General features: G+C 60.8%; 3 protein-coding genes across 8 annotated transcripts in view; 1 reads left to right on the top strand and 2 right to left on the bottom strand.

Moving 5' to 3' along the window:
• Positions 1 to 9,217, top strand: part of VWA5B1 (von Willebrand factor A domain containing 5B1) — a 36,494-nt gene extending 27,277 nt beyond the window's left edge. For 4 of the 5 annotated variants that reach the window (XR_011135810.1, XR_011135809.1, XR_011135808.1 and 1 more), the window contains 9 exons: positions 244 to 469; positions 647 to 961; positions 1,379 to 1,516; positions 1,897 to 2,022; positions 3,458 to 3,532; positions 4,175 to 4,244; positions 4,523 to 4,646; positions 5,031 to 7,477; positions 8,421 to 9,217. Coding sequence is in view for 1 of the 5 variants with exons in the window: in XM_068916134.1 (XP_068772235.1) it covers positions 244 to 469; positions 647 to 961; positions 1,379 to 1,516; positions 1,897 to 2,022; positions 3,458 to 3,532; positions 4,175 to 4,244; positions 4,523 to 4,646; positions 5,031 to 5,789 (1,833 nt within the window). In the remaining 4 variants the exon portion in view is untranslated. Of the gene's footprint in view, positions 1 to 243; positions 470 to 646; positions 962 to 1,378; positions 1,517 to 1,896; positions 2,023 to 3,457; positions 3,533 to 4,174; positions 4,245 to 4,522; positions 4,647 to 5,030 lie in introns of all 5 variants that reach the window. The other variant, XM_068916134.1, reaches the window with a different exon arrangement.
• Positions 9,218 to 13,846: 4,629 nt separating this feature from the next.
• On the bottom strand, positions 13,847 to 15,895 carry CAMK2N1 (calcium/calmodulin dependent protein kinase II inhibitor 1). Its single transcript, XM_068916149.1, has 2 exons — positions 15,692 to 15,895; positions 13,847 to 14,709 (listed from the first exon to the last, which is right to left on the bottom strand). The coding sequence occupies exons 1-2, from the start codon at positions 15,858 to 15,860 to the stop codon at positions 14,639 to 14,641; spliced, it is 240 nt and encodes a 79-aa protein (XP_068772250.1). The 5' UTR covers positions 15,861 to 15,895; the 3' UTR covers positions 13,847 to 14,638.
• Positions 15,896 to 19,735: 3,840 nt separating this feature from the next.
• MUL1 (mitochondrial E3 ubiquitin protein ligase 1) lies at positions 19,736 to 24,392 on the bottom strand. Of its 2 annotated transcripts, XM_068916404.1 has the most exons (4): positions 24,018 to 24,236; positions 23,842 to 23,929; positions 23,569 to 23,689; positions 19,736 to 21,897 (listed from the first exon to the last, which is right to left on the bottom strand). In XM_068916404.1, exons 1-4 carry the CDS (start codon positions 24,132 to 24,134, stop codon positions 21,168 to 21,170), a joined length of 1,056 nt encoding a protein of 351 aa, XP_068772505.1. In that variant the 5' UTR covers positions 24,135 to 24,236; the 3' UTR covers positions 19,736 to 21,167. The 2 variants fall into 2 exon arrangements, with proteins under 2 accessions (XP_068772505.1, XP_068772504.1); XM_068916403.1 differs by lacking the exon at positions 23,842 to 23,929 and having other exon boundaries at positions 24,018 to 24,392.
• Between the last annotated feature and the right edge of the window lie 1,341 nt (positions 24,393 to 25,733).

Here is a 25,733-nt window from a genome sequence, read left to right as displayed (position 1 = left end):
GCAGACGGCCGCGGCGCCCTGTCTGGGCTTCGAGGTGGGTGCGGAGGGCGGTGTGCTTGCGCGCGTGCCGGGAAAAGCCCGTTTCGCTGCCGCGCACCACGATAAGGCAGGGAACGAATGGGATCAGCAGGGACAGAGCAGCACTCGCAGGCAGGTTGGCGCGATTGCAGGTGCGGGGGCCCAGCCGGCGAGACCGCCGGGCCCCCTCGCGCTGCTGCCATCGCCATCACGCTCTGCTCTCAGCCCTTCGCAGCCGCCAGTTCCCACGTCTCCCCCACGAGGAGCTGCAGCACGGGCACCAGGCGGCCGTCCCTGCTCCACCAACGCTGCGCATCCTTTTGCCACGATGCCGACCCCCCGCCGGTGCAGGACGGGCTGCAGCAGACGGCTCCGGGAAGGGGCCTGGGGCCGCTCGACACCAGCACTTGCCTGCGATCTTCGTCGGACAGCCGAAGCCCTGGGGATCTGGGTAACTGGGGCCAAGGGGGAGGCAAGGCCGACCTCATCGGTCCGTGCTGGGGTTTCAGTGGCGTTATTCTGTGCCACCATATCAAAATTAGGAATTATTAGTTAAGGCTTCTCAGTGACAGCTGGGAATTCGGTTCACACAGATGTGATTAATTATATATGTTTCACCTCTCTGCAGAATCTGCCCATCCTTCCTTCACGTTTGAAACGGAGACCTCCTCCGACTGGGAGCTGCAGGACTTTGATCTCAGCTCTGCCCGGGGCTCCCTGCACTGCCCCAGGGCCTTCTGCAAGGCAGTGGTGAAGGGGCTAAGGAGCAACGAGCCCGTCCAGTGGGAAATCGCCTTCGATATCCGCCCTCTTTTCCGAGAGCGAAAGAGCCAGGAGGATGGTGACACGGACCTGTGGAGTGAGACCTTCCACCACCTGGCAGCCAAGTCCATCATCCGGGACTTTGAACAGCTTGCGGAGAAGGAGTGTGAAATCGAGCACGGTAATACCCACCTCCTGAGCAGCCTGCGAGCTGGCTGGGGGCAGGACAGACCCTGGCTTGGCTCGGGGGTGGCTTTCCAGCAGCTTCAGCAGTCTCTTGAGTCTCTCTTGAGTTAGTGCAAGGGCAGGCAGTGGTGATGCATCCGGGAACATCATGTGCAGGTACCTAACAACAGTCTGTCTCATGGCTTATCGAACATTTCTCCTGCTCCATGAAACGCAGCTGTAATGGGCAAAAAAAAGACTAGATACATAAAACACAACAGCAGAGGAAGCGCTGGGCAGACTCTAGAGGGACGCAGGCTCTACTGGGAGGGCCTGTGAGAAGGCCCAGGCATGCAGATAGGTCTGGGACCTGGGTGTGAGAGGTGGACAGAGCCCACAGAGCACTGTAACCCTGGTGTCTCTCATGTGGCAGGGTCTGGGCGGCGGTACCAGGTCAACGCCGTCCACACCAGCAAGGCCTGCAACGTCATCAGCAAGTACACGGCGTTCATGCCGGTGGACCTGAGCGCCAACACCTACCTGCCGACCATCGTTGAGTACACCAACACGGGTAACGTGGCGCTCTGGCGTGTGGCCGTGCGAGGCCAGTCGGTGGGGATGGCTTGTACGCTGGCAGGGGGGTGAAACATTCTTCTCAGGGAGAGGGTTTTGCCCGAGAGACCTAGTTCAGAGAGCAGCCTACGAAGCCAAGGTTCAAATCAACACCAGACCTGTATATCCAAGGCCGCTGCCAGGGCCTAAAGGCATGCCTGCTGCTCTTGAGGCAAGAACCTATTCCACTGCAGTCAAGCAAAGCATCTAATCCTAGGACGGTGCCCCTGCTGGGTCTGGATGCCTGGAAACACCCAGACTCATTAAGCTGTGGGATTTGCTGACGTTGTGTGTGCCGGACCCTCTCTAATGCTTGCGATTCCCTTCACTTGTGCAAAGGGGCAGCATCCAAGCAAGGCAGCCAGAGGAGTCGGAGCTCCGAAAGCAGAAGGCATCGTGGCTTTTCTGTTGGACGTCCCCAGTCAGCCTGTGGCCAGAACGGAGATGAGGGATTTTATGGCATGAGTAAGACTCCTTGATTTCTTTGGTCTCTGCACTCTTACAGACCTCAGTAGTTTAGTCCATGAAAGTGTGATTATTTTTTTTTTAGGGACGCACCTGGTCTTTTTTCTTCTACCTTCATCTTTTAGTAGGATGCTCCATTTTAGAAGGGCGGTATGAATGTGGTGAGATGCGTGGCAGGAGTGTCGTCACTCTAGTGAGGACAGTGGCATAATGTCTGCATAAAACGGGCATGTCTGAACCTACTTTTTGAGTGGTAACTAGAGGAACTTGAAGCCTGCCACATTTCAAAGGTGGCCAGGAAAATGATAAGTAGAAAAGGCTGGGGACAGAAGGGAAACTACACAGGCATTTATCCATCTCAGAAGAGTCTGTGAGTTTCCAGTGAAGGTTTGAGTGTTGCTGTGTTTGGAGGTGGTTGGTCTGCTGATACCGCGTCTGATGTCTGGCCGCTTGTTGCACCCTGCCTGGAAAATTGGAGGTAGTCCCGCACCAGCTCCTGGCAGGCAGTGGGAAACATCCAACCATGTAAGGAAGTACAGAGCCAGGAAACAGGTTCCTCCAACCGTGGAGGAGATGCTGCCTCCCATGGCTGCCCAAAGCAGGCTTGCTGTGGGCCAGACATGAAATCCTGGTCTCAGTGAAGCCACTGAGGTTCGTTTGGGGGGAAGTTTCACCTCAGCTATGACAGTTCAAGCCAGTAGCACAAATCTGAGTTGTGCTGGACTCTCAGACGATCGGAGGGGCCCACCTAGGCCAGTGGTGGGCCTCCTCCAAGCCTTGGAGACAGGATTTCCATCACTGCTGCTGTCATATGCAGGACCTGAAGAAGGACCTGGCCTGTGGTCTGAACAATTAACCATGTATCTGACTGGAATCAGTCTCCTGAAATGGGGAACAAACTCCAGTTTACCCTGAAACTCCCAAATCACAGGCAGTGATGGCTGCTGCTGATGCTTGGAAGTTAATTGGCAACCGTAACACAGGCAACATGAGGGACTAAACAGGGTGTAAGTAGAGGCAAGGGGGTGAGAGACACTTGCCTGTCACCAAATCCTCTGCTAATGAGGATACGTTGGACTGGACCTTGTCTCGCGTTGTCAGGTCTGCTGTTGAATTGAAACTACTTCTGTGTTCGGGAACAGAGACCGGGAATTGGAGATGTGTGTAACTGAGGCCGCTTAAACCAAACAGGAGGTCATGGGCAGGGTGAAAGCCATGTGGGTAGCTGCCAGGCAGCAGGTGAAAGCCAGCAATTAGGAGGTGGGCAGAGACTGCTCAGGCTGTTTGCGCTATCCAAAGGGCAGAGCTGGCTCATTAATCTGATAACACGGTGGAGAGGGAGAGCAGCTGTGTCGCCAGTCGGCGTGGCCGTGCGCCGCTCGCACATGGTGATTTCAGGTTGGTGGTGTTGCCAACGTGGTTCCCTTCGTTGCAGGTGTGGACGAGAGCAGCCTGTCACCCTGCAGCACCCCTTCCTCCTCTAGCCGGGAGCGCTGCAGTTTCCCAGAAGGTAGGGGAAGACACTCATGTGATTTCCTGGGGTGCAGACACACCGTTGTGCCCAAATGTTGGTTCAGCCTGCATTCACAAGCTGTGATTGTCACCTGCTGGGCCCTGCGTTTCAGACCTCTGCTCCTCCCACTGCACGTGGTCTCCACCTGGCTGCATTCCTGGTGGGAACGCCAGGCTCTGGAGTTAGGCCTGGGCAAGGGAGCTTGGGAGAAAATGACTTGGAACTGTTGCGTGTTTGCACATAATAGCTGGGAAATCCAGTTGGTGATTTGGGATCTTTACCAAATATTTCCACTGAGTGCTTTTTTTTTTAACTTGTTAACTGAAATTAGGCCTGTGAGAACAAGATCTGACTCTTTCCAGAGGTAGAAAGGAGAGACCCCCCTATGGGGCCTTGAGTATAAACCTCCCCAGGCTCATTTTTGAGGTATGCAGGAACATCATTATGCAATTCCTCATGGAAGGAAAATGAGGCAAAGGGAGAAGAAGGATTTGGTCAAAGGCTTGGTGTATTTTAGCAGCAAAACAAGGCACCCCACATCCCAGTGCATAAGCTTTGTTCCCTGAACTCTGATATTCGCTCTCCTGTTACACTGGAGGTTTCGTTCATTTTTTTCCCTTGCGTTTGTGTTTCTTCCAGTGCCGTTACAGAGCCTGTCTGCTTCGCCTGCTCATTCCCAGAAATCCCTCGAGAGCCTCTTCACTGCAAGGTATGGACCAGCTTGACCTTCTCTGATGTTAGCAGCCCTGCGGGTCCTGAGGCAGCAGCCCAGTCTTGCACCTCAGTAGGTGTGACACAAACACAAGCGAGAGGGAGAGGAGGGACAGCCCCGGGTGCAGGGTAGCAGCCCAGCCGGGCTCTGAGAGCTGTGTCGCTCCCAGGCCGAGTGTGATGCCAGTTGCTGAGGACCTGGGACAGTTCCTCAGAGGAGAGGACAGGCATCAGGAGGGGCACGTAGGCAACAACCGCCTTTTCATCCTCCTGCAGGCTGACGCTCAACAGAACCAGACTGCTGACCCGAGCTGCCAAAGGTTTCATGAGTAAATCTCCAAACAGAGTGAATGAACCCAACTCTGAGACTGACAACGAGAACATAGACTACCTTCCCCTGGTAAGCAACTGGTCAAGGCCCCTGAGTCTTGCCGGAGCTGTATGGTCACTGCAGGAGAGCAGAGACCTGAAGGATCATCCTGGATTGTCCAGGGCTGCCTCTTACTTTCTTCTGGCAGCCATGTGTCTGACATGGCCTGACAAGCCTGCTCAGAGATGGAGAAGGGCTCCAGCCATCCCTGAGAGCAAAGGCAATGAGCGGGCAAGGAGGTCTTCCTAGTGCTGGTGTTTGTGCTATATGCTGAAGCACCAAGGTTTCCTGTTACCTGGCAGTGCCACCTGATAAGTCCCGGCCAGGTCCTAAGGAGAGACGCATCCCCTTTTCCTGAATTTCCCAGAAGAGGTTGGCATCTCAGAGCTTCTCTGTGCCTGTCGCTCCATACAGGTGTCTCTGCAGCTGGCCTGCGGTGCCTTCCTCATGAACTCGGCCTTCTGCGAAGCAGTCAACATCCCCATGGAGAAGCTGAAGTGGACATCTCCTTTTGCTTGCCACCGCCTGGCGCTCAGCCCCTCGAGCTCCTGCAGCGCCAAGAAGACCAGCCCCTCCGGGGAGCACAAGAGCCTTACGTACGGCCAGCAGCTCCTGGTTCCCGACGGCACGCTTGGGCAGAGTCCCTCTGACAGAGATCCTGCTCCGGGCTCGGTGCCCGACGGACCTGGCAGCCGCACAGAAGATGCAGGTCGCCTTCGCCACTTCTCAGGTAGCGCTGTGGAAAGCATCTCCAAAGCCCTCAAAGCCGAGAACGAACTCTCCCCGCCGGCTATCACCATCCGCCGCTTCTCCTCCCCGGAGAGCGTGCCCGCAGCCGCCAAGGCGCAGGCTGACAGCGACTCTGAGGTGGACGGCTCTGCGATCCAGGCACTGCTCTTCGACATCGAGCTGCAGCAGCAGACGGAGCCGGAGGGGATGCTGTGGGCCACGGCTGTAGCCCTGGCCTGGCTGGAGAACAGCTCCGCTTCCTACTTCATCGAGTGGGAGCTGGTGGCCGCCAAGGCCAGCCTGTGGCTGAGCGAGCAGGACTTCCCGGAGGGATACAGCCTGGCTACGGTGAAGGCTGCAGCCCAGCAGCTGTTTGTCTTGCTCAGGCACTGGGACGAAAACCTGGAGTTCAACCTGCTGTGCTACAACCCAAACAGCATGTAAAGAGAGGAGAGAGTGGATGAGGAAAGAGGCTTGGACGGCTCTCTGAGGGCGCAGGAACAGGGACCCATCCTTAAGGAAACATGTTCAAGGAGCTCATTTCCTCTGCTGCAGGGACAGTGCGTTTATTGGAATAAGCCCTTGAGCTGATTGGCAAACGGAAGCAGCCCAGGCAAAATCCTGCGCTTAACGATTGGTATTTTGCCCCAGGAGGGAGTCTACCTGCTGGTACTTGCCACAGTAGGATGCTCTTTATTTTTTAATCGGAGCAGCACCTCCAGGTACAGCAGCTCCCTTTGATCCTGGTTTCTTCTGGTTACCAGCCCTGTTCCCAGACCAGATCTCCACAGTGACTGCTCAGCTTGGCCCATCCTTGCTTGGCTGCCCGTCCCCAGCCCTGAATCACCGTCAAGCCTCCACCACGGTCCCCCCTGCCGGCTATTTCCAGCCATGAGTCACTACTCTCCCAAAGCTCCTGCCTGGCTCCTGCTGTCCATCTCTGATGTTCTTTGCAAAGGTGAACCCGCATTGCTTGTTGCACAACTTGCTTATCTTGTGGGTCAAAGGAAATCCAGGCTGGGAGTGACCGTCTAAAGAGCAACCCTCTTGTCCTGGCTGGGAGGGAGGGACATGCCACCTTCTCTCGAGCCCAGTGAAGCACCGGACAGCCAGAAGCTGCGACCAAACCCCCGTTGCAATTCCAGGTGGTGCTGAGCTGCCTCAGCCCCTCTGACATCCCCAGCTCGGGTTTCCAGGAGCCCTCGCAGACCCTTTGCAGCGGACAGTGTGCCTTAGGAGCTTTGCCGGCTGAGCAGGGACAGGCGAAGGGAACCAGCCCCCCCTTGCACTCGAAGCCTAACGGAGCAGAGATGCCCTACGGTAGAGAAACGGGGGATTTTTATCTCCTGCCAAAATGCTGCATCCTTCCTTCTACACACGGGAGTCTCCCCTGTGCTGACCTGTTGGATCTGAACCGCAGGGACCCGCCTTTGAATCCAACAGCTCGGACACTTGTTCTTTTTAGGTTTTCTGACTGTTTTCTCCCCCTAGGGGCCTGACTCTCTAAAGCTCGCTCTTGGCTGGCAGGCTGGCTGCCTTCCCCCTCTTTACCACGCAGCCAGGGCGCCCGCTGCGAGCCGAGGACGGGCCTGTCCCTGCCGCAGCCCTCTTGAACGGAAGAGACGGGGAGAGCTCGGCTCCTTCATCCGGAGCCGTGCGTCTCGAGAGCGTCCCAGAGCCCTCCTCGCACCGCTGCTGCTCTCGTCCTCCTCTCGACGCTGCCGTGAGGCTCGGCGGCTGCGCCGATGGGCGCCGTCTCCGCTTCCCGCGCTCGCTCTGCGCAGAGCGAAGAGGTGACCGGCCGCCGACCGTATTGACAGGCCCTTCGTGGGCTTCTCGGCTCCTTCCGAGTCGGTTATTCTCTGCGACAGGCAGCTTTAATCCCGGCACGCCGGTACTCAGCAAAGTCGCTTAGCCCGTCCCGCCGTCTCCAGCGCAGCCCGCCGACGTGCATCGGCAGGAAATTGTCGTGAGCTTCTGCGATATCCTCTGTAATTCGTAGCAGACTGAGGGTACTAAAACACAGCGAAGGCTGGATTTAGCCCTCGGAGCCAGTCCTAGGGCTCACAGTGATGGGAGCAGCACGGGGACACCGCGTGCGCAGGGCATCGGCCGTGCCGGCGTCAGGCTGGGTAGGAGAGGAGGAGATGGGGCGGGTGGAGGGGAAGGTTTTTCAACCCAACGCTCACTCATTGCTAGCTCTCCCCAGTGGGAAATACGCCTTCCAGTTTTTTTTTTTTATTTTTAATCTTTGATCTTCTTATGGAAGAAGGCCCTCGTTTTGTTTGGACTTCAACTCGTTTTATCCGGGGGCTTAGAAAAATCAAAGAAAGTGCAATTGCTGATGTACAGGCACACGAGTTTGGCTCCTCTGCTGGGGAAGGGTGGGTGAGAAAGGGGAGCGTGAGCATAAGAGATGAAAGCTGTCCAGCTGGAGAGAGTTGGGGAACAGTGGGAAAGTGTAGAAATGTGCAGAAGGGTGGTTCCTTCTGCAACAAAGCCTCTCTTCTTTGAAACCTTCCCGTGGGGAAAAGTGTCCCCTCTGTCACCCAGCAAACCGCAGCGAGCAGGAATTTGCTTTGCACAACATCTTTCGCTTTTCCTGACCGGAGCTGGTCGAGATGAGGAACCTCAAAGCTTGTTTTTAGCCAGGGAATAAGCTGCAAGATACTCTCCTCCGCTGGAGGCTTTCGGATTCGGTGGAGATGCGTGCCTCGGCGCTGGCGGAGGCAGCGAGTCCCCGTTCCAGCCCAATTCTTGTTCCAAAAAAGCATCAGAAACCACAGTGAGGAAACAGCCCCGTCCCTGGGGCATCAACCCAAGCGTTGGCCACCCGGGGCGGCGGCGCAGCGCCTCTCGCAAGGCTTTGCCCCCACCGCCCGCCGGGCGGCCCCGGGGTGAAGCCGTGTGTGCCTGGCGGCAACGTTTTCGCCCGTGAGCGAAACCCCGCCGCGCGTTTCCTGCAGAGCCTTGGGGCTCGGCCCCGCGAATCTCAGCCCTCCAGCCGGGGACAGCCCTTAGGTGAAAGCTTTTTCCCCGCGCGATGAGCGAGCTCTGACCGTCTCCCTTTTGCAGGCGGCGCCCGCGGAGCCCTGCTGCTCGCCGGAGACCTTCGGCTCGCTCGCCTGGCTCTACAGCAGCCTCGCCGTCTCGCAGCAGCTTTCGGTTTTGTCTGTGCGCGCGTGTCCAGGTAGGGCGGACGGGAGGGAATCGGGCATCCGGGACGCAGAGCGGCCCGCGGGTGCTCTGCTCTCGCTGTCGCCTCCCCGTGATGTCGGGGACGCCTCCGGGCGAGACGGCACGGGTTGGCTTCCTCAGAGCGGTCGTGTCCTCTGTTGCACAAGTGTTGTTATCCCAGTAAATCCAAGCCTGCTTCACTGCCCTTCCTGAGTGCTTTGGTTTGGTGTGGGTGTCCCGGAGCTGGGCCCAGCCTCTCCCCCGGCATCGCCCGAGCTGGCTGGGACATTGTGTGGTTTATCCAAAAACGGAGGGGGGGAAAAAAAGAAAACTGACTTTGTGTTTGAATTCAGGACTGGCTTTCAGAGGGGAAGGCATCTTCAACCTTCCCGGGGGATTGCATTTAGCACAGCACCGTGAGAAGGGACAAATGCGGGTTTTAACGAACCGTTTTGAAATCTTGTGGGGCGGAAGCAGAGAGGAGAAACCCTTCTCCGTCTCTAGCAGTTGGCGGTTTACCCTGTTGCCCCTCGGTGCCCGGCCCCCCCCAGCTTCCCCGCGCCGTTAGCCGACAACCAAAACGGGGCCGGCTGAAGGATGCCGACGTTCTCCCGCCTCCATCCCGCACCTTCCTTCGCAGCCCCTTAATTATCGTGTTGTTAGTGCAGGTATTAATAAAGCAGCTGTCTCCATGGTGCCGTTTGCCAAGCGTTTTTCCAGCCCGAAGCACTAGGTAAAAGCTCTGATTTTTGCTCCTAGCAAGCAAAGACTTGCTCTGATGCCCCGGTTTCGGTGGCCATGTCCGGACCCCTCTCAGGCCAGACAGTTGCATATTTTTAGATGGGGCCAGCAAGAAAGGCCCCGGCTCCCAGGATGGTCACGTGAGTAATTGGTTTCCAACCTTATTCCCCTTCCCAAATTCTCCCGCAAAGCCCCGCGGGTGGAAAACAGCCCCCGGCTGCCTTCTCCAGGCGCTTTTCCCTTCCCAATCCCCTCATCCCCCTTGCTCCCTGCCGCAGCCGAGGTGCCTTTCGGCTGCCTAACCTGTCGTCAGACGGGGCCGGAGCGCAGGAACGGCAACTCCTAGGGTGCTCGCGAGTGTCATGTTAAGCGAAATCAGTTTGGATACAGTTCTCGGCCATGGCTTAATAAACAACCCCCTTTCCGCCAGGTAAATAAATATTTGCAGCCAGCCGCCGCGCTGGGCAAGAGAGATGCTTCGCCGGCGGGGAAGGCGCTCGGCTCCGCCGGAGACGATCCCGTCCCAGCGTGGCTCGGAGGTACTTACCTTGCACGGTGCACGGCGGCGGAGCCTTTTGCTCGCTCCGCAGGGTTATGAAACCCGCGGGAGAGGGGGAGGACAGGAGAGCTTAAAAAAGAGCTTGAAAAGAGTCGTTTCCCCCCCACGCGCGCGCACACACACAGATCGCCTGCCGCAAGGGCTGGAAATGTGCCGGCAGCGCTCCCGGCGCGGATCGCGCCTCTGCCCCCGTCCTGCCGCCAACCCGCTGCTGGCGAGCTTTTTGAAAGCCCCCCTCCCGGCTTTGCCCCCCTCCCTGCTATATTTACGGTGGTAAAACACGGCAATTTGGGGTGGGGGGGGAAGGGGATCGGTGCCGGCCGCTTTTCGCTGGCGAAGGCGGTGGTGGCGGGAGGGCGACGGCGGGCAGCCCTCGGGCTCGTCGCCGTGGGCTCGGGCGCTCCCGAAATAGCGCGTGGGGCGGCGCGGCGAAGTCACGCGGCCGTTATGCAAGGCTCGAGGCCGGGCCGGGAGCAGCTCTTGAGAGGATTGACAGCCCCGGGATGAAGATTTATTTTGGGGGGCCGGGAGGGAGCGCCCAGGCCCTTGCCACCGGGTAAAAGTTCGGACTGGGATCGTTTTCCAGGGCCTTGCAATTGGCTCAGAGGGATGCTCCGTCTTCGGGACCCCCCAACTCTTTCCCAGCTCCGTTGCCACCTATGTTATTAAGGGCTTTTTTTCCTGGAAAAAAAAGGCCTGCTGTGGCACACGGTTCACCCATGGCCCGAGCTGGGACCGAGCCGCCGAAGGTTTGGGCCAGGCGCTGGCTTGGCTGGCTTGGCTGGCTCCCCCAGGGGCCGCGGGAACGTGGCGGCGACCCCTCGATCCAGCCTGGCGATGGTTAAGCGAGCGATTCCGGGGAAGATGGCTTCTATTTCTGCATAAATACTCACATAAGGAGCAGAAAGGGAAAACTGGGGAGAAATACAAGCAGCTTTGAGCCAAGGGAGGGTTTGCAGCTGCCGTGCACGAGACAGGAGAGCAAGGAACACGCAGGCAGGCACGTGCGGCCTGGCTGGTCCCCCTGCCCGAAAGGGGGCCAGAGGGGCTGAAAGCGGGTCCCTGGCTCTGGTGCCGGCAGACAGCCTGCAAAAGGTATGAGTGGGGGTTTCCGCAGCCCATACTCCGTTCTTCACAATGCTGCAACCCGGGAGCATCCACACACCCAGCTGGGATGCGATGCTGCAACCCGGGAGCATCCACGCACCCAGCCGGGATGCGATGCTGCAACCCGGGAGCATCCACACCCCCAGCCAGGATGCGATGCTGCAACCCGGGAGCATCCACGCACCCAGCCGGGATGCGATGCTGCAACCCGGGAGCATCCACACCCCCAGCCGGGATGCGACGCTGCAACCCGGGAGCATCCACGCACCCAGCCGGGATGCGACGCTGCAACCCGGGAGCATCCACGCACCCAGCTGGGATGTGATGCTGCAACCTGGCGGCATCCGCGTGCCCAGCCGGGATGCGGTGCTGCAGGCTGGTAAGTGATGCTGCAGGGAGGTAGTGCTGCAGCCTGGGATGCAACGCTGCAGCCAGGGAGCGTCCGCGACTGCTTTGCAGCGCCTTCCCCTGCGCTGCCTGGCCCCGCTCACCCCCTCCACCTCTCCTCCGCCTTCCCCGGCACCCGCAGCCGATTTGGGGCTGAAACCGTCGCTATGGAAACCGGGCAGGCTGGCGGCGCTGCCCGCATCGGGCGCGCAAGGGGCTGCTCGTCTGCTGCGTTTCGTTCACCCGTCTTACGGGGACGGCGCTTCACACCGGGCGGCGAAACTCAGAACGAGCTGAACCAGGAGGATCGCGGCAGGCTAAACCCTGCGCACAGTTAGACCCAGCCTGTGGTTAAACCCAGAGCACGGTTTATCCTTGCACGCGGGCGAGACCTTGCATGTGGCTAGACCCTCCATGCCAGTAGATGTTGCACGTGGCAAGAGCTTGCATGTGTCGAGCCCTTCCATGCTGCTAGACCTGCACACGGCAAGACCCTCCGTGCCACTAGACCTTGCACGCGGGCAAGAGCTTGCACGTGGTAAGACCTCACGAACAAGACGACCTTGTACATGGCTTGACCGTGCATGCGTCAAGGCCTTGCACGCCACTAGACCTTGCAAGTGGCAAGAGCGCGCGTGTGGCAAGACCTCCTGTGGCACTAGACCTTGCATGCGGCAAGATCTTCTGCATGTCAAAAGACCTTGCAGGCAGCAAGCCCTTGCACGCCACCAGACCTTGCACGTGGCAAGACCTTGCACGCCGCTGGACCCAGCACCTAGCTCTATCCAGCACCCACCTGGCTACACCCGGCCTGGCGGCAGCCCCTCCTCACCCCCTACGTCACCTCCCTGCCGGCGCGTTCGTTGGAGCCGATGGGAAAAAAAAAATCCTAAAGCGCTTCCTGCTCTGCTCCCCTAAAATGTATTAAAATATTTTCAGGGTTTTTTTTTTTTTAATTATTTTGTTTTTTTCCCCCAGGGTCAACGCGGGAATTGGGGGGGGGGGGGGGTGCGCCGCGTGCCTCTGAGTCAGCCCGCCGGCTCGGTGCCGAAATGGGAAAGCGGGAGGCAGGCGAGGGGCCCCCGCGCGGCCCCCGCCGGCCGCCGGCGCCCGCCGGGTTGACTCAGCGGCTGGGAATAGCGCCGGCGCCGACCCGGCGCCGTGACTAGCCGCCTCCTGGCGGAAGGTGCGAAATCCCACGCCCCCCCCCCCCCCCAACCCCGTCCCCCCCTTTTCTTTTTGTAAAAAGTGGCTGTTATTTGCCGCCCGAAAAAACCTTTTTTTTTTTTTCTTTTTCTTTTTTTTTGCAGTTTTTGCCCCGGCGAGGGTCCGCCGGGAGTTTGGGCCTCTCGGGCGATGCCCGAAGCGCCGGGAAAGGAGGTTTCCCGGCTGCAGCCGCTCCAGGCCCCTCTGCTCCGGCGCGGGCGTCGCGCCGGTAACCGGAGCAGAAGGGGGCCGGGAGCCGCGCGGCGGCCGGCTCAGCTTCCCGGGCCGCCGCAGCGCTCGCCTTTCGCCGCCGCCATCGTTTATTAACGAGTTGGGAGAGGTCGAGGTGCCGAACCGGGGTTGGGGGGGCACCAAGCGGGCTTTTGGGGTGCCCAGTGGGGTTCATTTTATTGATTTTATTATCTAGTTGTTATTGCATTTATTGCATTGTTTATTATTTATTAGCCCCCCCCCCCCATGATTTATTTAGCTCGCTGGAGCCCGGGGATAAAAGCTCACTTTATAATTTATCAGCGGTTTTGTCTTCAGCCCCCGCCCCCTCCCCCCCCCGGCTCCGGCCTTTCGGCAGCTGAAGGGAGCAGCGAGGGTATATACCCGGCGGTTCGGGTATTTTCCCCAGCCGCAGTGGTTCATCCGCCCCAGCCCTCCCTCCGGGCGCCTGCCGCCCCCAATCCCGCGGGAAAACACTTCTTTTTCCTTCGCGTTTCACGTCTCTTTTTTTTTTTTTTTTATTTGCACATTGCAGAAATAGCCCTGTGTAGTGGATCAAAGTGCAACAGACACAATATTTCAGAAAAGGCGAAAAGAAAGGAAAGGGGGGGGGAAAAAAAAGAAAGAACCAACCCGCAGCCCGCCGCTTGCCGCGAGGCGCGCAGGGAGCAACGCCGAGCGGGTGGCTCACGCGAGAGCCGCCGGCGCCGGCTGCGCTTGGGTTTGTCCCCCCCCCCCCTGCACTTCATGCAAAATATTTAAAAAAAAAAAAATTAGAAAAGAGAAGTCAAAGAAAAAATCCCGCCCTCCCCGAGGGGTCGCGGCGATGTCCCGAGGCCGCCGGCAGCGCTGACCCGAGGCCGCCGGCGGGCAGCACCCGGCGCGGGGCGCAGCAGAGCGTTGGCGTCCTCGCCCCCCCCTTCTTTTTAATACAGTCGCTTCAGGAGAATAAACTGCCACAAGGTAAGGAAAGCAACAACAACAACCCCCCCCCGCAAACGGCGTATACCCACCCCGCGGACTGCACGGTCGGTAGGAAAAGCCGTACATATAAACTCTGCGGTCGCGCGAACCCGAGCCGTTTGCTCACAGCGACGGAGAAACACAAGCCGTCAAAAAGAAAACCGTAATTCTTGCTACAGTTCATTCCTTTATAAAAGTTTCGTTTTGCACACACGCCATCGATAACCTCAAAATGTGACTAAAATGAAATATATATATATATATATATAGAGATAGAGATATATTTTTTCCCCCATACCATTTTTCCCAACATCCAAAGACATCAACGTTAAAAAATAACAACAGCCATACGGAAACCCCGCAGCGTGTTACAGCCAAGGGCACGGCATCATTTTTGCAAGATGAACTAATGTAAACACGGTGCCCCGAGGCCCAACGGCGACCAGACGCCGCCGCCGCCGCCGCCGCTTCGAGGCCCTTCACGCCCCGACGTGCGTCGCCCGGAGCCGAGACGCCGCGAGCAGGCCGGACGCCGCGCGGAGCCGGCGCGCTCGCGCTGCCGCCGGTCGGGTCCAGGGCAGGTTTCTGTGGCGGGTGGTGTAAATTATTTTTCCAATTTTTTTTTCGTTTTTTCCCTTGTTCCCCGCTTTGGGATGCCGCCCGGCGCCGAAACCGTCTTGCTCCTCCCGCGTCTCCCGGCTCGACGTCCGGACGCGCTTGGCCGATCGGCGCCGCCGTTTGCCGGCGAGCGGCCGGCTCAAAGTGCTGGCCCGGCGGGTTCGTGTCCGGTTTTTTTTAAATTATTATTTATTTTTCGTATTTTTTTCTTTTTCTTTTTTTTTTTTCCCTTTTTGCCCATACCCAGTGCCATCGCCCCCCCCAACCTACCCGCCGGCTGCATCCGGGGGTCCCCGGGGAGGCTCTAGACCCCGGGGGGGGGCTTTTCCGAGAGGTTTTTCAGCACATCGTCAATTCTGTCGTCTTCGATAACCACTGGAAAGCGGAGAAACGCAGCGGTGAACCAACGGCGGCGGCCAAGGGCACCCCGGGGACACCGCGGCCTCTTGCCCCGGCAAATACCCGCTCGCCCGGGAAATGCCCGGTTGTCCCGGGAAAATACCCGGTGCCCGCGGTCCTGCACCCTGGGAAACGCCCGCTGCCCCGGAAAATACCCGGTGCCTTGGCGAGGTGCCCGGTCCCCGGGGTCCTACAGCCTAGGAAGTGCCCGGAGCCCCGGAAAATACCCGGTGCCCCGGGAGGGTGCCCGGAGCCCTGGAAAATACCCGGTGCCCGCGGTCCTACATCCGGGAAAATGCCCGGTTGTCCCGGAAAAATACCCGGTCCCCGGAGTCCTACACCCGGGAAATGCCCGGTTGTCCCGGAAAAATACCCGGTCCCCGGAGTCCTACACCCGGGAAATGCCCGGTTGTCCCGGAAAAAATACCCGGTCCCAGCGGTCCTACATCCGGGAAATGCCCGGTTGTCCCGGGAAAATACCCGGTCCCCGGAGTCCTACACCCGGGAAATGCCCGGTTGTCCCGGAAAAAATACCCGGTCCCCGCGGTCCTACACCCGGGAAATGCCCGGTTGTCCCGCAAAAAATACCCGATGCCCGGAGCCCTACAGCCGGGAAATGCCCGGTTGTCCAGGAAAAATACCCGGTTGTCCCGGGAAATATCCGGTCCCCGGAGCCCTACACCCGGGAAATGCCCGGTTGTCCCGGGAAAATACCCGATGCCCGGAGCCCTACAGCCGGGAAATGCCCGGTTGTCCCGGGAAAAATACCCGGTTGTCCCGGAAAAAGCCCCGGTGCCCGGGGATCCTACCACCCGGGAAATGCCCGGTTGTCGCGGGGGAAAAAAAAACAAAACAAAAACCCAAAAAATCCCCGGTGCCCGGTGCGGCGGGAGGGTGCCCAGCGCCCCGCAAAAGCCCCGGTCCCCGCGGCCGGGAGGGGCCGGCAGCCGGCGCTCACCTCGCTTGCTGCGGCCGATCTGGCCGAGCTTGGGCGGCCGCTTGGCCTGGCCGCCGGCGAAGAAGCCGCCGCCGTCCTGGAGGCGGCAGGTGAAGGGCAGCTGCCCCACCGCGCCGCCCGCCGCGAAGCCGCCCAGCTTGTCCTCGCCGTAGGGCAGCACCTGCGACATGGCGGCGGCGGCGGCGGCGGCGGGGGGGGGGGAGCCGGCACCGCCGCCCCCCGACAGCCTCGCCGGGCGCGGGGCCCGCGGCCCCCGGCGGGCGCGGAGCCGAGCGCAGCCGAGCGGAGCCGAGCGCGGAGCCGCCGCTCACATCGCCGCCGCCGGCTCCGAGCGCTGCTGCCGCCTCCCCGGCCCGGCGCCGGCTGCCGAGGGGCGGCCGCGGCCGGGGATACCTAGCGCGGGGGGCGGAGGAGCGGCAGGAGGAGGAGGAGGAGGAGGAGCAGCAGCAGCAGCAGGGCTGCGGGAGGAAGGCGGGCGGCGGGCAGCCCGGCGGCCGCGACGTCAGCCCGCTGCGCGGCCGGGCTCCTCCCCGGCGGCTCCCCCCGGGGCTCCGGGCTGCCCCGCATCTGCCCCCCCCCCCGGAGCCCCGCATCCCCCCGCATCCCCCCCCCCGGAGCCCCGCATCCCCCCCCCCCGGAGCCCCACATCCTCCTCCCGGAGCTCTGGGCTGCCCCACATCTGCCCCCCCCCCCGGAGCCCCACATCCTCCTCCCGGAGCCCCGCATCCCCCCCCCGGAGCCCCGCATCCCCTCGCATCCCCCCCCCGGAGCCCCGCATCCCCCCCCCCGGAGCCCCACATCCTCCTCCCGGAGCCCCGCATCCCCCCCCCCGGAGCCCCGCATCCCCTCGCATCCCCCCCCCGGAGCCCCGCATCCCCCCCCCGGAGCCCCACATCCTCCTCCCGGAGCTCTGGGCTGCCCCACATCTGCCCCCCCCCCCTGGAGCCCCACATCCCCTCTCAGAGCCCCGGGAGCCCCGCATCTGCCCCCCCCCCCGAGCCCCACATCCCCCCCCCGGAGCCTCACATCCTCCTCCCGGAGTCCCACATTCCCCCCGGGAGCCCCATGTCCCCTCCCAGAGCCCCGGGAGCCCCACATCTGCCCCCCCCGAAGCCCCACATCCCCCCAGAGCCCCACATCCCCCCAGGAGCCCTAGGAGCCCCACATCCTCCTCCTGGAGCCCTGCATCCTCCCGGAGCCCCATATCCCCTCCCAAAGCCCCAGGAGCCCCGCATCTGCCCCCCCCCCCGAAGCCCCACATCCCCCCGAAGCCCCACATCCCCCCGGAGCCCCGCATCCTCCTCCCGGAGCCCCGCATCCCCCCCCAGAGCCCCACATCCCCCCCCCGGAGCCCCACATCCTCCTCCCGGAGCCCCACATCCCCCCCCCGGAGCCCCACATCCTCCTCCCGGAGCCCCACATCCCCCCCGGGAGCCCCATGTCCCCTCCAGAGCCCCGGGAGCCCCGCATTCCCCCCCCGGGCTGCCCCGCTTCCCCCTGGAGCCCCATATCCCCTCCCAGGCTGCCCCACATCTCCCCCCTTCCCGGAGCTCCACATCCCCCCGGGAGCCTCATATCCCCTCCCAAAGCCCCAGGCTGCCCCACATCCCCCCCCTCCGAAAGCCCCACATCCCCTCCCAGGCTGCCCCACATCCCCCCTCCGGGAGCCCCGAGCTGCCCCACATCCCTCTCCGGAGCCCCACATACCCCCCACCCCAGGAGCCCCATATCCCCTCCAGGAGCCCCACATCCCCCCCCCGGGAGCCCAGGCCCCACCTGGCCCCCCAACCCCGGCGTCTGCCGCGGCCTCCCTGCCCCGGAGCCTCCGCCCGGGGCCAAAGTCCACCCCGGCCGCTCTGCAGCCGCCTCGTCGCTGCCGCCGCAGGTTTTTAACCCCGGGAGGAATATTTTCTTAGCGCTCGTGGCGAGCCCTGAAGGGAGCGCAGGGCGTCGGGGCCACTTTACTGAGTCTTACATCAGGAAACTGCTGCAAGGGCAGAGCTGACCCCCCCCCCCAAAATCCAGCCGGGTTTCCACCAGGGCCATGGGTGGGGATGGACCTGTCACCCTCCTCGGGCGCCCCTTGCACATCCCCTGCGCGTCCCTTCTGCAGCCCTTCGCATCCCTCGAGCATCCCTTGCACAAAAACCCAGTTTGCACAAGGCTGCCGCGCGCGCGGCTCTGCAAATCGCTTTCTTAATAAAGCGCCCGCCTCACGCTGGCAGCGGCGGGGGCGAGAAGCCGGCGTGTTTCGGGCCCGAGCGCGCCGGGGGGCAGGTGCGGGACGGTGCGCCGGGGCCCCGGCTCGCCGGCCCCGCTCCTCGGCCCGCGCCGCTGCTCCTTGCGGTTTTACTGGTCTCACCCCGTCGCTCGGGTTTTTGCCGAAATCCTCCGCTCCCAGAGTCATGTGGAAACCTCCCTCCCTCCCTCTCGCCCCCCGCCGCCGCACGCACACCCCCGAGCTGTCATTCGCTTACATAAGGTTGTGTCTGCGCCCGAGATAGCGCAGGGAAAAGCTGGCAAACGCGACGTAACGGGCAAAACCCAGCTCGCCAGGAGCGGCGTTTGAAACTTTGCCTGATAGCAAGGCCCCCGCCCGGGAAAAGCGCACGGCGCGGGGAGAAATCAGCAGTAACGGATCAGGCAGCCGGGGAGAAAAAGCCGCCTGTGGTTGACCGCAGCGTGGGATAACGTATCCTGCCTCTGGAAAGGGAGTTTCTCCACCTGCTCTATTCCCAAGGCGGCGCGGGAACGGGGCGCGGGAACGGGGCGCGGGAAGCTTCGCGGCCAGCGCGCGCCGCCGCCGCCGCCTGTCCCGCCTCGCGCGGTTATAGCGCCTCGTCCTAGGTCCCGTCCTCCCAGAGCAGGGAAAAAAGGAGCGGCAGGACGGAGGAAAAGGAGAGGCAGAAAGGTGCCGCTGCGGGAGAAGCAACCCCCGGGGCCCATTCGTGTTTTTAGGTTGCCCAAACGCCGTCTCCGAATCCCGCCCCCGCAGAGAGCTCGGGGCAGATCCTGCTGTTTGCTGCCGTAAAGCCCCCGGCTCGCTGCCCCGCAGGGCTCAGGTGCCAAAACTGCTTGTGAGCTGCAGGCAGGCCTAAGCCTCCGGGGTGAGCCCGGGGACATTTCTTGCTTTGCTTTTCCCAAAGAGCACTTTGCACTATGGACAAAATGGCTTTTTTTATTACGGTGCCATAAAAAAAAAACCCCAATCATGCAAAGGGCAAAGTGAGGAGACTGAACTTGAAGAAGCTTTAAAACAGCCCTGCAGAGAAACGGGGTGCAAGGAGCAGGAGGGGGTGAAGGAAAGGGGAGGGGGCTGCAGAGAGACCTCGATGGGGGAGCGCGGCCTCCCCTGAAGGAAAGCAGCGAGCCGGGTTTGTGTTTTCTCCCGTCACTGCTGGAGCCAGCGGCGAGCGCAGGAGCCTGCTGCGCGGCAGTGGGCGCCCGCTGCCATCCACGGCCCGAGATGCCGGACCCCAATTACCCCCAATTTAAACGACAGCCGGGTGTGAGTTTGCTGGAGCCGCCCCAGCTCGTCCTGCCACTGCCGTGACTGCGGACGCCACTGAGCAAAGCGGCGTCAGGGCCGCACTAGTTAACGTTTAACAAGGAAACGCGGGGACGTGCGGCAGCCGACACCTCTGGGAGCTGCGAGGGCGCGAGCAGGTGCGTCCGAGAGGGACAAAAAGGTTCACAACCTCCCCGGGAACAAAGCACAGTCCTGCGGACGGGGGCGGTTGGTGACGCCGGAGCCTCGAGCAGTCGCTGAGCCGCTATCCCTTCCCCGCTATCCCTTATGGATGGAAAACGGGAGTCTTCCCCCGATCCAGAGGGGTGCTTCAGCACCGCACGTTTTCTGTTGTTCCTGCTTCAGGCTCCTAAAAGAGGAGCGGGAGAAACCTCCCCCAACCTTGTGTTTCCCTAAGTGGAAAGTCGGTGTCCTCCACAGCGACTGTCAACCGAAGCGTCACTGTGGGTTTGTTAATACTCTTGGGTACAGCTATGGCCTGTGATTTACCAAAAAAAGAAAAAAACCCAGGCAAGTCGGAGAAGGGCGTTCTCCTTTTCCACGTGGAGGTTTATTTTGCACCATCTACAGCACAAAAAGGAGGACAGCAGTATCCATAAGGACTCGGGTTACGCTGGATTCAGCACGCGGGGATACAGTTCCCCTCTGTCACACAGATCGCGGCCGGCGGCAAGAGAAGGTGACTGACGTTCCTTCAGCACTCGATAGCTTAGCGCGGCTTGTAAAACCCGGGAAGAACAAAGAGAAGCAGCAGACTGGCAAATTTCAAAAGACATCAAAAGGAAAAAAAAAAAATTCCCAAACTCTAATCTCGTGTCCAGTACCGGGACGCTGCCCGGCCAAGCTGTTCACCCATCGCAGATGTGCCCAGCCCCGCGCAGCAGCGCTACGCCGCTGCCTACGAGGGCTCCGGGCAAGCCCTGAGCTCCTGCTCCGGACAGCAGCTAGGACAGTCTCCCTCGCTAAAACAAGGAATGGGGCCAAACTTTAAAAATACAAGTAGGCTGGGAGATGGGGAAATGGCTCGTCTCGCTCCTGTTGCCACCTTCGGGGTCATTTAGATTTAATAACCCAAGACAAACATGCTTTTCATACTACCGGAGCATTTTATATCCTGGCTCAAGCCTAGACGCAGAAACCGACTGCAGCATTTTTCGTGTCCCGATTCTCATCTTACAGCAAGATTGATTTTGATTTATTTTTTTGGACTGAAATTGATTTTCAACGCTGTAGGGGGAAGTTTAAAGGAAAAAAAAAAAAAAAAACGGCTTTTTTGCGATATTAGTAAGAGACCGAGGAAGAGACAATGGAAATTCTGCTCCCTGCTTGAATTAACCACGGATTTTCCCCCAAAACATTTGTGGTCACGCAAAACCCTATAAAAGCTCTTTTAAAGGCCATCCTGCTAAATGAAAGTCCTAGGAGCTAGATGGCAGTGTCGCCTAAATCCTGCAGCCTCTGAGTAGGAAAGATACTGCTTTTCACTGGGCTTTTTGTAACCCAGGTATTTTGCTCACGGGGAAACAAATCGGGGTGATCCCACACGTGCAGGGACTGCAGGCTCAGTAAGCCAAAACGCAAACAAACGAGGAGAGTTCAACTTTGACAAACCCGACAGCCGGAAACTACAGGGAAACTAAGAAGAGCGCTCGTTTACTAACTTAACGTAGGCGCCGTTTCTGAGAACTGCTCACTCAGATCATCCTTAAAACCTTTGGACCGTCATATAAGCCTTACGCACTTATATCAGCTGGACCTAATCCTTTTAAGACATGGCTTTGCACCCCAATTAAAGCACCTTAGCCCTCTCGGGCTTCCCCAGTTACATTTCATTCCCATCAAAAGAAACTGCCCAAACAGTGAGACAGGCTGGCCAAAGCAGGACTTGAAGAAAAAGCCCTGAAGACAGGGGACCTCGATGCAAAAAAGCTCCCCGGCCACAGAAATTTAACTGTTGTACAAGGGAACCACCCTAGAGATTGCCTGCCTGCAAATGGGGCACTTTTTGGGCTCTGGAAGAGCTTGGTAGCATTCGTTGCAAGAGCAAACGTGGCCACACTCCAGAAAGACGCAAGACTTGGTGTTGGTCAAACAGACGACGCAAGCGTTTTTGAGAGCCTCCCCGCCCTCCGTGTTCACTTCGCGCGTTAGTCGTTCCTGGGCTTGCCTGAATTCATCTTGCATTTGCTTGAGGCGCTGCTTCTCTCGATGGTGCCGGTATTGCTTTCTCAGGAGGAAGAAGAGAGTGGCGCAAGTAGCGAAGCCAAAAATGATTGTCAGGATTTTCCAGAGTCTGACGTTGGATTCTTGCTTCTGCAGCAAGGCGTCGAAATCCATGCTGCTGAGATAGTACTGCATTCCCTGCTTCGGGGGCTGCAGTTTGATCGTGTTGTTGTCCAGCACCAGCTCTCCCACCCCCGTCAGCGTGGTTCCCACCTTCAGCATCTGTTCCGTTTCCTGAATGCCTTTGGGACGCTCGCCGCTGATGTAGTGGCCGATGACATCGGTGAAGGACTGGACGGAGGGGTGGAACTTCTCGTACACCGTCTCCAGGCTGAGCTCGGCGGCCTCCAGGGGTTTCATCACCCTCACGCTCACGTCGGCCCCGTCCTCGGGAGGCACCAGGTCAAAGGGAGTCGTGTTGGTCCTCTGGTGAATGATCTTCTCACAGTCGTTCCTGGGGAAGGAGGGATTACCGACTACAACAAACGCAAGCATAAGGAGGAGTTTTGCGCTAGCGCTTCCCCCAGATGAAGTGCAGTAGGGAAACGCAGTACGGTCTGCAGGGTAAGAGCAACACCCATCCCTCTTCGAGTTAGGTGGGGGAAAAAAAGGAGCTACAACTACTGCAAGGAAACAAACAAGCTGCCTGCTGGCCCCGCCTGCCCACCGGCACGCGATACTGCTGCAGCTCCAGGAACTTGCAGCAGGATTCGGTGCCGCACCAGCAGCCTGTCTCGAATTTGCTTAGATCAGGGGATTTGCTTTGCTCGGGGATCGCTCGCACCCGCACTGTCGCCTGCCCTAACTGGAATTCATCTAGCCAAGAACGATGCCGGAGTGGTTTCTCTCCCTGGGGTTATCCGGCTCTGCGCTAGGCCCTCTTCTCTTATCTCCACGCATTTGCAACCTCCCTGGTAAGGTAAAAAGGACGTCCGCCGTCCTGAGGGTAGCGCTCAGGCATATCTAATTCCATCTAATCTCCCAGATGCGTTCCCGGCTCCGACAAACCACTGTGCGGCGAGCAGCGCCGCGTGTCACACGGGCAAGTTTAATAAATGTAATCCGATTAGCTGGGGCTTTGTTTAGGCTCGGAGAGCGCGCCGATGCTCTAGCGTCAACAACTGCCTTCGACAAGGCTGCTCCCGCTTCCGCGGTCAGGTACGACGCTAGCACAAGCGTCTGTCATCCGAATTCAGACTTTTACTAAGGCCCCGTTTTGCCGGGGAAACGTTACACTGCGACCAGCGCTCAGCAGCAGTAACGTAGAGCGGCTGACAAGCGCTCTGCCTGAGCGCTTGGAGCAACAGCGCTCATTTCCTACAGTCCCTATATAAACTCTGAGAGGACACAGCTCTGAAAACAGCAAAACACGCTCCGTTTCAGCAGCTATAACGCGGTCGCGTTGTACTCCGGACTCTCCGTCTAGCCCCTCCGTCAATTTGCCAACGTCTGAAGTCATGTCAACGTGCAAGGCTCTCCCACGGATGGCTGGCACTCAGCTGTATGACTTTCCCACCCCATAAAAAGGATATAAATGAGGACGGTAACCAACTCGTACACCGATTTCCGAGCGCAGATGTTGGAAAGGAAGGGTCCTACAGAAGAGAACTCGTCTCCATGTACACACAAGGGCTGATTTTACAGCAACATGAGCAAAAACCCCAACTTTATTGATTCAAAACCATGCGGCGGCCCAGGAAGAGGCTGGTGGGACATGATTTACGTCTGCTTAACGAGCCACCGAGCTGTTTACTTCCAATCCCCACGTCCGCCAGCACGTAAAGGAAGGGCGGGCAGAATCCAGAGCCGAGCACGGCACGTTAGCCGCTACGTAAGTCGACTTGGGGAGCTGCTACTCAACCTGGCAGACCACCTCTTCGGGGGGGGGGGGCGCGGAGGTTTTGTGGGCAGGCGGACACGCTAACGCGCAAGGGCTAAGGAAGGGCGCCGAAAGCAGCCGCGGGAGGGGTTCGGCTGTCGGGGCTTCAGGCGCTGCCCGAGAGCTGCTTCCTCGTCTCCTCCGCAGTGAAGGCGGCAGGAGGAGGGGGGCACCGGGGGGGGGGGGGCGTCTTTTTCCCCATCCCCTCCCCGCCGGGGCGAGGCGAGGCGAAGCGAGGCCGTTTACCAGAGGTGGGTGGTGCGGTTCCACACCATCTTGTGCTCCTGCAGCGTCAGGCGCTGCACGACGCCTCGGCAGCCCTCCACGAACTGGCTGCTCAGCGTCTCCTTCGCCGACCGCACGGCACCTGCCAGAGGGGTTGGGGGGGGGGGGGAAGAGAAAACAAACACACAAACAAACAAGCCAAAATAACCCCCCAAAGGGGTGTTTCGACGCGCTCCCCCCCCTTGGGGGGGGCGGGTTGAGCGGGGGGTGGGGTGGGGGGGGGGGTGCCGGTACCCTGGACGACGGCGTAGGGCAGGCAGCGGCCCGGCGCCTCCCGCAGGGCGGCGCGCAGCTCCCCGTCCAGCCGCAGCCTCCGGGCGCCCTGCGCACACAGACGACGCGGCTCAGGCCGCGGGGGCCTCCCCCGGCCGCCCCCTTCTCCTCCCCCTCCCTTCCCTTCCCCCGGGCACCTGGAGGCGGCGGGCGGCGCGGGCCTTGTGCCGGTAGGTCGAGTAGAGCAGGGCCGTGAGGGCGGCGCCGGCGGCCAGCAGCGCGGCCTGCACCGCCGACGGCCGCCCGCCCTCCATGGCCGCCCGGCCCCGCTCGTTGCCGCGGCAACGGCCGCGCCGGCGCACCCGTGATGACGTCGATGCCGCCGCCGCGGCGCTCTGGCCGCGGGCTCGATGGTAACCATAGAGGATGGCGGGGAGGAGCTGCCTCTCTGGCCGGGCGGGGCGGTCCTCCAGGGAGGGGTGTGTTGCGGGGGGCGGGGGGGGGGGGGGCCGTGTCGGCGCCAAGCTCAGCGCCCCCCCCCCGGGGGGGGTTCAGCCCCATCCCACCCCCAGGGTCTTTAGGGGGGGTTCAGCCCCATCCCACCCCCAGGGTCTTTGGGGGTGGTTCAGCCCCCATCCCACCCCCCCAGGGCCTTGGAGGGAGATTCAGCCCCCATCCCACCCCCCCAGGGCCTTGGAGAGGGAGGTTTCAACCCCATCCCGCCCCCAGGGCCTTTGGGAGGGGGGGTTCAGCCCCCATCCCACCCCCCAGGGCCTTGGAGGGGGGTTCAGCCCCCATCCCACCCCCCAGGGCCTTTGGAGCGGGGTTCAGCCCCATCCCACCCCCAGGGCCTTGGAGGGGGGGTTCAGCCCCATCCCACCCCCCAGGGCCTTGGAGGGGGGGTTCAGCCCCCATCCCACCCCCCAGGGCCTTGGAGGGGGGGTTCAGCCCCATCCCACCACCAGGGCCTTGGAGGGGGGGTTCAGCCCCCATCCCACCCCCCAGGGCCTTGGAGGGGGGGGTTCAGCCCCATCCCACCCCCAGGGCCTTTGGGGAGGGGGTTCAGCCCCATCCCACCCCCCAGAGCCTTTAAAGGGGGGGTTCAGCCCCATCCCACCTCCCAGGGTCCTTGGAGAGGGGTTCAGCCCCATCCCACCCCCCCAAGGTCTTTGGGGGGGGGTTCAGCCCCATCCACCTCCCAGGGCCTTGGAGGGGGGCTTCAGCCCCCATCCCACCCCCCAGGGTCTTTGGGGGGGGGTTCAGCCCCCATCCCACCCCCCCAGGGCCTTGGAGAGGGAGGTTTCAACCCCATTCCACCCCAGGGCCTTTGGGGAGGGGGTTCACCCCCTTCCCACCCCCCAGGGTCTTTGAGGGGGGGTTTCAATCCCATCCCACTCCCTCAGGGCCTTTGAGTGGGGGGTTCAGCCCCCATCCCACCCCCCCAGGGCCTTGGAGAGGGAGGTTTCAACCCCATTCCACCCCAGGGCCTTTGGGGAGGGGGTTCACCCCCTTCCCACCCCCCAGGGTCTTTGAGGGGGGGTTTCAATCCCATCCCACTCCCTCAGGGCCTTTGAGTGGGGGGTTCAGCCCCATCCCACCCCCCAGAGCCTTTAAAGGGGGGGTTCAGCCCCATCCCACCCCCAGGGTCCTTGGAGGGGGGTTCAGCCCCATCCCACCCCCCCAGGGTCCTTGGAGGGAGATTCAGCCCCCATCCCACCTCCCAGGGCCTTTGAGTGGGAGGTTTCAACCCCATCCCGCCCCCAGGGCCTTTGGGGGGGGGGGGGTTCAACCCCATCCCACCCCCCAGGGCCTTGGAGGGGGGTTCAGACCCCATCCCACCCCAGGGCCTTTGAGTGGGGGGTTCAGCCCCATCCCACCCCCCAGGGTCTTTGAGGGGGGGTTTCAATCCCATC

This window comes from Struthio camelus, chromosome 21, assembly GCF_040807025.1.
Source record: "Struthio camelus isolate bStrCam1 chromosome 21, bStrCam1.hap1, whole genome shotgun sequence".
Taxonomy (NCBI): Eukaryota; Metazoa; Chordata; class Aves; order Struthioniformes; family Struthionidae; genus Struthio; species Struthio camelus.
Note: the sequence above shows the minus strand (reverse complement) of the source record. Positions and strands in the feature narration are given on the sequence as shown.

Excerpts from the sequence above, each read along its gene's own strand:
- CAMK2N1 (XM_068916149.1), bottom strand. The coding sequence starts at position 15,860 with ATGTCGCAGGTGCTGCCCTACGGCGAGGACAAGCTGGGCGGCTTCGCG. Across the intron at positions 14,710-15,691 it reads GATCGGCCGCAGCAAGCGAG|TGGTTATCGAAGACGACAGA; the intron begins GTGAGCGCCGGC and ends TCCGCTTTCCAG.
- MUL1 (XM_068916403.1), bottom strand. The coding sequence starts at position 24,381 with ATGGGGCTGAACCCCCCCCGGGGGGGGGGCGCTGAGCTTGGCGCCGAC. Across the intron at positions 23,690-24,017 it reads GCGCCGCCCGCCGCCTCCAG|GTGCCGTGCGGTCGGCGAAG; the intron begins GTGCCCGGGGGA and ends CCCCTCTGGCAG. Across the intron at positions 21,898-23,568 it reads AACCGCACCACCCACCTCTG|GAACGACTGTGAGAAGATCA; the intron begins GTAAACGGCCTC and ends CTCCTTCCCCAG.